At 58.4% G+C, this 9,114-nt stretch overlaps 3 protein-coding genes across 4 annotated transcripts in view; 2 read left to right on the forward strand and 1 right to left on the reverse strand.

Moving 5' to 3' along the window:
- Positions 1 to 295: 295 nt before the first annotated feature.
- On the reverse strand, positions 296 to 1,167 carry H310_12848 (hypothetical protein; the record flags this gene model as incomplete). The annotated part of the gene is made up of 2 exons (XM_008880059.1): positions 296 to 647; positions 686 to 1,167. The coding sequence occupies 2 exons, from the start codon at positions 1,165 to 1,167 to the stop codon at positions 296 to 298; spliced, it is 834 nt and encodes a 277-aa protein (XP_008878281.1).
- A 203-nt stretch (positions 1,168 to 1,370) lies between these two features.
- H310_12849 lies at positions 1,371 to 4,171 on the forward strand. Of its 2 annotated transcripts, XM_008880061.1 has the most exons (6): positions 1,371 to 2,496; positions 2,563 to 2,676; positions 2,776 to 2,949; positions 2,999 to 3,492; positions 3,543 to 3,689; positions 3,751 to 4,171. In XM_008880061.1, the coding sequence occupies exons 1-6, from the start codon at positions 1,396 to 1,398 to the stop codon at positions 4,034 to 4,036; spliced, it is 2,316 nt and encodes a 771-aa protein (XP_008878283.1). In that variant the 5' UTR covers positions 1,371 to 1,395; the 3' UTR covers positions 4,037 to 4,171. The 2 variants fall into 2 exon arrangements, with proteins under 2 accessions (XP_008878283.1, XP_008878282.1); XM_008880060.1 differs by having other exon boundaries at positions 3,543 to 4,171.
- A 2,025-nt stretch (positions 4,172 to 6,196) lies between these two features.
- Positions 6,197 to 9,114, forward strand: part of H310_12850 (hypothetical protein) — a gene marked incomplete at both ends in the record, with an annotated part of 6,366 nt that continues 3,448 nt past the window's right edge. Inside the window, one exon of the mRNA XM_008880062.1 lies at positions 6,197 to 8,977. Coding sequence (XP_008878284.1) covers positions 6,197 to 8,977 — 2,781 coding nt within the window. The remainder of the gene's footprint in view (positions 8,978 to 9,114) is intronic.

Below are 9,114 nucleotides of genomic sequence, written 5' to 3' on the forward strand. Positions count from 1 at the left end.
GCGACGGCGCACCGGGGATTGGCTGCGACTGTCCCGTCGCCATCGTGGCGACCGGCTACGGCTTCGACTGAAACTACGACGGGGAGGAGACCGCGAGTAGCGACGGCGAGAAACAGGACGAGGCGACCGACTTCGGGACGAACTGGGACTTCGCCGGCCTCGTACGGGGCTTCGGGACCGTGCTCGCGGCGGGGTTGGTGTCCGAGCATGGCGCTTGACTGCGACTGGCGAACGTGACGGGGGCGATCGGACTTTGCGTTTTCGATCGGCATCGAGAGTTTTGACTGGAGAGGTCTTAGCCGAAGGTGAGGAGGGTCGAAGACCTGCAGGTGCGGAGGACGACTGCAGCGGAGACTTGTCTCGGCTCTTCGATCGAGTTTTGTCCTTGGTGCTCATTCGACGGATTCTTGGCTTGCGTTCCGACTCGGATTCGCTCGAGGAGGACGAATCGCTGGAAGATGAAGACGAACTCGATGATGATGTTGACGAGCTTGATGAGGATGACGGAGAGCGCTGGGGACGACGACGTTTCTCCTTCGACCTCGAGTCCTTCTTCGAGTCCTTCTTTGCATTCTTCTTTGCGTCCTTCTTGGACGATGGCGACAATTGCCTGTCGTTGTTTTGCAGTCGAGGTCGGTTCGCCCGCTCTTCGCGCTCGCGCTGTTTGCGATCGTACTCATTCAACCGTTCGAGCCGGCGCTGTTCTTGCAAATCGACGTCGAAACTTGTGCCTTCCACATAATTGTCTCGGATACCAAAGGCGTCCTTGAGAGCAGCGAGTTCCTTCTCTTTTTTCATGGCCTTGGCGTGACTACTGGCGTGCTTCGAGTCGTCAAGGCGCCGTGCATCAGTCTCCATGCGCGCTCGAATCTTCTCACGAAACGCAGCACACTTTTCCTCAATTTCATCGTCGTCACAACCTTGTTCTTCCAGCTCGTCGCGAAGCTCCATCACCTTGACCTCAACCTGTCGCTTCTTCTCGTGCAGCAAAATTTGCTTGTTCACGGGGTGCTTGTTGTGCGGCTCTTCCAGCATCGCGTACTTCATCTGCGCCTGCCGCTCGCGTTCACGGATGTGCGCAGGCTTCACATAGCTCAAGTTTCGCATCACATACCCATTCGTGCCCGACCCGCGCGCCGTGCGCAGCCCCACTCCGTTGTACGACATCTCTCTGTCCGCGCCTACTGCACCGCCCACCACAGATATGGGACTGGGAGAAGATTTGGTGCGGCGGGAACTTTCCACCAATCAAATGTCTCAATTTTGAAAAAATAAACTTTTTAGCCAGCAAATTTTCTCTCTTTTTCTGCCGAACTTTGCTAAATATTCACAACAAGAAGCAAATTTTCGCTTACAAAACGCGACGTTGACCCGAAGTTCGAAGCGAACGAGCTGATGGCCGACGCCAAGCAAGATGACCCGGCGCCAGCGACGAATCGCGAGTCTGATGGCGAGTACGAAGATGGAGGAAGCAGTGCCAGCATGTTTGCAGAGTTCTGGATGCATGACCTCGTTGAGTTGGGTAACGTCGACGTCCTGAAGGCCGCCCTGGACGAGGACGAGGAAGGTTTCCTCGTCTCTCTCAAGGAGATCGACGACATGGGTTGCACGCCGCTTCACACGGCAGTATTGCACCCAGTCCAGTCGGTGTTGTCGTATCTTTGGTCGTTTGGGGCTGATGCCCTGAGTCTCGACACTGCCTGCAACGGCACCCCGACGCTCCACCTCGTCCTCCGCATGTGCACGTTTGCAGAGCATCGCGGCATCCTGTTGCCATTCCTCCGCGACTTGCTCAAGTGTGAGACATTCATGGAATCCGCCACCCACACCAAAGACGACGTCGGCAACACAATCTTTCACGTCGCAGCCATGGCGAACGTGGTCGACGTACTCGAGCTACTGGATCCGCCCGCGACAGCGCTTGAAGTCCGCAACCGCGTCAGCGAACGCCCTGTGCATGTTGCCATCAAGTTTCGCAGCCTCGATGTGCTGCGCGCCCTCGTTCACGACCACCACGTCGACGTCACAGCCCCAACGTCGTTTGGTGTGACGCCGCTCCATCAGGCCGCTGCTTCGCCAGCTGCATCCACAATTTTGCCCATGCTAGACCCCGACTGGCGCACGTCAACATGCAAAAACGGCCTCAATGAAACCCCTCTGGACGTCTTCAATGCCGCGGAGCGCCATCGCATTCCCGCGACCGACAGCCGGACGTGTGCTTTCCTGTACCATCCAGACGCAATGGAGCACTTGCCGATGGCAGGCCACGTTCGCGGCAAGGACGAGCCACCTCCCGAAAACTACGAACGCATGAAGAGTTTGGTGTTGCCCGGGCTCGGCATCCTGCGCACCACGGAATTCACCAACACCCCCGAGCTGCATCCAGTCCAATGGGACCACGACATTCCCAAGGCCGACATCGCCGACGTGCTGCGGATTCATGACGTGGCTTACGTTGAAAAGCTCAAGGGCCTCTGCGGCCGCATCCCGCCGGACGTACGCCCCCTTCCAATTCCCATCAACCCCCATGTGGCTGACCATTGTTTCAAATCGCACGTGTAGATGACGGCGGACGACCTGGCGTCCTATTGCTTGGATCCAGACACAGCGCTGTCCTCGCAGTCGTACGAAGCGGCGCTGCGGGCGGCGGGCAACGTGTGTGCTGCTGTGGACAGAGTGCGTTCCATGCCGCGCTGAACATGGAGCTAGGATGCCTTGAATGGCCTCGGCACCGCCATGACCATCCATTTCCCAACGTTCCGTTGTTCTGTCTAGGTCGTGGCAGGCACGACTCGCAATGCATTTTGCATCGTCCGACCGCCTGGCCACCATGCCGGACCGGTGGGAAAGGTAACTTGCGACCACGATCGCGTGGGTAGCCATGGCTTTTGCCTGCTCAACAACGTTGCGATCGGGGCGGCGTACGCCCGCAGCCACTTCAAGTCGCAGGTGCGTCAAGGTATCCGTCCCATTTCCCATGTCTTTGGAGCTGCGGCAGGGAATCCACAAAGTCGCGATCGTTGACTTTGACGTGCACCATGGCAACGGCACGGAAGAATGCATCCGCCACCTCGTGCACCGGGTGCAGGACCATTCCTTTGAAACGCCGTTCGTGTCGGGCACCCACCGCACCCACCAGTACAAACCGTGGCGCAGCGCCGACGACGCAGCCAACGTGTTTTTCTGCTCAGTCCACGGGTATGGCCCCAAGGACCCCAAGCAGGAATACCCGCCTGGCCAGTTTGCCGGCGCGTGGTTCTATCCTGGTTCTGGCGAATCGACGCCGATTTTGAATCTCGGCGAGTTGGCCGCGCCGTCCGAGCCGCTCGTTGTCAACGTCGGCCTGCCGTACCAACGAGGAAACTTGGCACGTCAAGAGTGGCGCCGCGTGTTTCGCAGCGACATTTTACCCCAAGTCGTGGCCTTTCAGCCCGACATCATCTTCCTCTCGGCTGGATTTGACGGCCATCGCTCTGAAAACGTCAACTGGGGGTGCGTATCGTCTGGGCCGTTTGAGTCCAGGGCTGACGATGGTTGTGCAGCTATGTAGGCTTGATGGAGCACGACTTCGAATGGCTCACACAGAGCGTAGTCAAGGTCGCCAACACAGTGTGCAATGGCCGAGTGATATCGGTCCTTGAAGGCGGCTACAACTTTCACGGGCGAGTGGCGTCGCCATTCTGCCGCAGGTCCGCCATCCTGCTCGATACGCGTGGCGCATGCGGCAACGACTCTGTGTTTTCCATGTAGCGTCGCGGCGCACGCACGAGCGTTGGTGGCTGGAGCCCAGACGACGGAACCGTGGAACGAAGACGAGATGGCGCATGAAGCCCAGTGCGAAGCTGCCTTGATTCTGGAAGCGTCGGCCAAGAAAAAAGCACCCAAGCCGACGGAAGAACCCTCGGCACGAACAAGCTGCCCTCAAGTTGACGCTTCCACCGACGAGCCGTCGTCGACCCGAACATCCAAACGTCGGCGAAAAGAAGTCGACTACGTCGCCTTGGCGGCCGAGTTGGCCCAAGAAAAGCCCGAATAACGCCCCCGGTGGCAATGTCCGTGCCTCAAGGGCCTGCCATGCGCCATGATAGACACACGAAAAGATCGAATGAAGCTCCATGTATTGCCACCGAAACTTGGAAAAATCACGTCGATTGAATTCGTTGCATTCAACCACTGCTGTAAGCATTCTGTCACGGGCAGCGCCAGCGGGCATTCCCTGGGGTGGTGCCGATGTCGCGTCCCTCACATGCCACCGTCGTCGCACGTGAGGTCCACCGCGCGAGTGACACCGCTGATTTGGATGCTCAGGATCGCCCGACGCCTCGTCTATTCCGCAGGCGCCTCGCGTGCCATCAGGAGGATGTCAAGTGTTTGCAACAGGCAACGTCGGCATCTCGCAAAGAATCAGCCGATCGTTGTCTTGCCACTGCGACACACGCAACCTGCCAGTCCATGGCATCGTTGCCGCATTCAGTCGTGACGTGGTGCTGGGAAGGCGGCGCCTCGCGGGACACACCCACGTCAAGTGGGAGCTCTTGGAAGCGTACGTCAGCGCGAACTGCGTCGCCACGGGTGAAGCAAGTCGTCGATGACGGAGATGCACCATGACAGACGACATGAACTTCGTCAGCCAGAACGTCGTCCAGGGACGAATTGAGCGCTAACTACCAGAGTCGACAGCAAAATACGTGGGCCTGATACGGCGCAGCAGGATGACCATCCGATTGTCCCGAGCCGTGGGCAAAACCACTGTCCGTGCAGGCAGTGTGCCGCCAAGGGCAAGCAAGGCCACGATGGCGTGGCCAGGTCGTTTGCCAAGGTCGAGGAGGCTGTTTTTTGCATGGACTGTCGGAGAATCGTTCGAGCGCTTGAGCGTCATGCGGCTCGGCTCGCTGCCGATATCCAACGGTTCAACGTCACACTCTGCCATAGTGTGGTGTACGATGTAATGATCGTGGCGAGCCCAGAACGCCACCTCTGTCAACTCAACTTTCGAGCTCCCCTCAGAAAATTCCGCTCAAGCTCTGCGCAGCAGACCAGCCAGCCCCCCCCCACCTCCTCCCGACACATCCTTTGTCATTGTCAATGGTGGCTATAGCCCAAGGGTAGACTTGGTAGCGTGGTGGTTCGTCTGCTGCGTTTGCTACAAACACTTCCCGTGGAGGGCGAAGGAGGACCATCGGCCACCTTGGATGATTGGGAAGATGGACATACTGTGTTGTTTCCCGCGCCGCCGCAGCACAACCAAGTAGCAAAGTGTTCGGGGCTCCCTGGTGCGCACAACTTGATTCATGTAGCGTTCGACCGCAGAATTTTGGCGCGCGGTCATGTGCTGCTGGCTGCCGGAAGAGCGCCATACTGTGGCCTGCACAGCTACTAGAATAGGCTAGACTATGCCAATAGTTGTCGTGAACCACCGTCAACATGCACACGACGTCATTCGTATCGACGTTTTGCTTGGAATAATTGCAAACGAAGCGGCACGGCAGAGCGATGCATCGTCGATTCGTTCGCTGACGTGGCAACGCGCATGAATGGGGGCGACTCGCGTCCCCTTCAAGCACGTCATGGGCAGAGTTATCGGTTTCATCGAAGCAGTTTCACCCTGGAGGGTTGGTGGCATCAGTTTCGCCATTTTCTGACCGATTCGTTGCTCGACTCAACTGTGACCAACTGTTGGGCTCTTGGCATGCAAGCAGGAGCTGCCATGGCGAACTGGGCCGACCATCCACCGAGCCGATAAAAATCTTTGATGGAGCCCTTAGCCGCAGAACCTGACCACTTGGCTGCTGACTGCAAGACTATCGCCACTTCCAACTCTAAGAATAGCACAGCCAATGCCGACGACAGGTGGCGTGAACCACCACCGCACCTCAGCACACACCAAGCACACAACGTCATTCGTTTCGACGTTTTGCTTGGTGTCATTGCAGACGAAGTGGCACGGCAGAGCCATGCATCGCCAATTCATTCGCTGACGAGGCAAATGCATGAGTTGGGGCGACTCGAGGGCCCCCTTCAAAACATGTTGTACGCCGTGGGCAGAGTTTCGCGTAATCGGTTTCATCGAAGCAGTTTCAACCTGGGCGTTTGGTTGCGGCAGTTTCGTCGGTTGCGACCGACTCTTCGCACGACCCCTCGAATTCTGACCGTCACTTGGGCTCTTGGCATTCAAGCCGCAGCAGCAGCAGCAGCCATGGCGGACTTGGTCGACCACCCATCGAGCCGGTGGGATCAGTCTGCTGCCGCCAAGACTGGTAGGGTTCACCCATGTCCGCCACCCGACGACGGGGAGCTCAACAATCTTGTCGACGGCACCGAGGATGCATCCGGCAATCTTTCCGTCAACTTGCCTGCCGCAGCATGCAAGTACACGCCGCCAGACGCTGCGACTTTGGGCAAGGGCGCCGCGCCATCCAACGGCTTGACGACGACTGAGAAGCTCGAGGCGTATGCTGGACTGGGCTATGTCGGTCTGACGCTGGCGCTGACGATCGCTTACTTGCACATGCTGTCGCCCGTCATGGCCAACGACTTGTGGTGGGCGGGATTCAATTCAACGGGGGCGCAGTCGTACATCATCGACGTCGTGAACGGAGAGCTCAACATTGTCGCGAACCGTTCGCTGGACCTGACGTCCACAACAACTGGCCTCCCCTACGACTACTCGACGTTCTACTCGCCGATTCGGATCGCACCCACGTACCCGCGGACCGTGCTCGATCAAGAATACCACAACCTGACCACGGTACTCACGTCCCTCCAAGAAATTGCCGCCCCCGACATGAGCATTCCGACGCAATTTTGTTGGGTGGACTTTAACCGCACGTGGGAAATGGCGCACACGAAAATGCGTCAAAAGCGATGCATCGACCGGTACCGGGCGAACGCAGCAGTCTACTTTGAATCGACGGCCAGGATGATCAACTGGAAGACGTGGATGGCGGCAAAGGAAAGCGAGTTCAACATCACGATCGGGAACGCGTTGCGAAAGAGCGCCGCTGGCGACGCCTGGATCAGCCGCACGGCGAACGCGTTCAAGGACGTGGCGTCCGAAGTCGCGGTGTGGGAGCGTGCAGGGCTGACGCACTATACGCTCCAGTACAACAACATCTTATCGTGGGGCATCCAAGAAAGGATTCACATCCAGAACGCGTTTGGCGGCAACCAGGCGATTTCGATCAAGAGCGTGCCGACCAAGTCGCGCGGGGCGCTGTGGACCACGATCGTTATGTGTTGGTTACCGTGGAACGATATCAACCTTGGCGCGTGGATGGGGTATAGCCTCGTGCGCAGCGACCCGGATAACCAGCAGTTTACCCCACCGTGCAGCTACGACGATTACCTGGCGAATCCTGACACGTACGACTGCGACCCGTGCAAAGCCCCGTGGAATCCGATCCCGGGCGACTGCTGGCCAGACTTTGAGCTGTTCTACAACCTGCCAGACCTTCCAGGCGTCCAGATGGTCAGTGCTGGCATCGGACCGTTTGGCTCGATCGACTTGTTTCTAGTGTTCGCGCCGCCATCGCTCATGACGCTCGCTTCCACATATCAAGCGCAGTTGTCCGTCATGGCCCAAGCCAGCGACAGTTTCTACGGCGCTGTAAACGTCATTCCCGAGTACAAAACCGATCCTGTCCCGACTCCGTGGACCGCCGAGCCGTACTTGTACTTTGGTGGAGATCCCACCTGCCCACTTCGAGACCCGATGCCGTTTGTTCAGTCTTCCTTTGCCTACGACGTGTCCTGCACCAAGCAAGTGCGCCACACGATGGTGCTGAATGCGTTCAACTCGATATTTGCCCTGCTGGCGTCGAGCCCCGCGCCGTCCGCGGCAACGATTTGCGCGCAGTGCCCAACCATGGCCCACGAGTGCGCAGCGGTGGTGACGCCCGCGGCCACCGCGGCAAAGGCATTCCGTGACGTGTACGCCATGCACGACGAATGGGTCGGTCAAATCAACGCCGCACGCGACGACGTGGTCAAGCTGGGCGTGGGGACGATGCAGCTCGCCATCCATGCCACGGACGAAACCAACGCATTCTTGTTCCAAACGCTGCTCTCTTCAACTCCAAGTTCGTGGGACTTTTTTGGGTGGATCTACTTGCTCGAGTGGGCCACCGGCGCACGCGAAGTCGTGTCGTTCGAAGGCGACTGGCGCATCCTACCGCTTGTGTCGGACAAGTACGATCCGATCATCAACGAAGCGCGAGCGTTGGAAGTCCCGAAGAGCGCGTGCCAGTACCTGTGGGTCGTGTCCGTCGTCGTCAGCGTCGTATTGTTGTCGGTCGGCACCCTCGTGACTCTGTACAGCATGTACCTGCGCGGTCGCATCGTCGGGCGCAACCTGTTTCGATTCAACCGTATCGTTGGCGCCGTGTGGCTCGGTCGACCGTTCCTCTTGGTGCGTGGGATGACGGCGGTCGTTGTCCTGAGCACGTCGCCGTTGATCTTTCGCGTCCACAACGAGTACACGCAGTTTGAGTTTGCACCTCGGACGTTTGTCCAGAGCATGTTGGTCAGCGGCGAAGCGATGTGGATTTCGTACGTCGTCAACGACTTTTTGCTGCTGCTGACGCGCAACTCGCAGCCGCACTTTGCTCCGATCAGCACGTGCTTGGGGTGGCTCATCTACCTCTTGTACGACGTGTCGAGTCCGTACAAAGTCGAGGCCAACATCGACCGACAGTGCTTCGTCACGATGCGCACCAGACAAATTGTGTGCGAGAGCGGATTCGTTGCGATCGGCGACTACACTCGTGCGGTCACGTACGTCTTCATTCAGTTGGCGTGCATCGCAGGAGCGTTCGTCGCCGTCCGGCTCTGGCAGTGCATCCGCCCTTCCCAGCCAAAGTCGTACAACGGCCACTTGTTGCTGTCGGGGACTGCGACCGCTTTCCTCCACAAGGAGACGCTCGCCAACGGGGCGTGGGTCGTTGATCGAGCGTCGTGTGTCATGTGCGGACTCATCACGGTGGGCAAATTCATCTTCGACCTGAAGCTGTGGTTGTTGGTCGTGGATGCCAACATTGCCTCGCCAGTCAAGTGGGGCATGAAGATATTTGCGCCGCCCGAGCTCACCAACGACCTCGCCAAGCGATACGGCGACAA

The sequence above is a fragment of the Aphanomyces invadans genome (genome assembly GCF_000520115.1).
Source record: "Aphanomyces invadans strain NJM9701 unplaced genomic scaffold supercont1.44, whole genome shotgun sequence".
Taxonomy (NCBI): Eukaryota; Oomycota; class Saprolegniomycetes; order Saprolegniales; family Verrucalvaceae; genus Aphanomyces; species Aphanomyces invadans.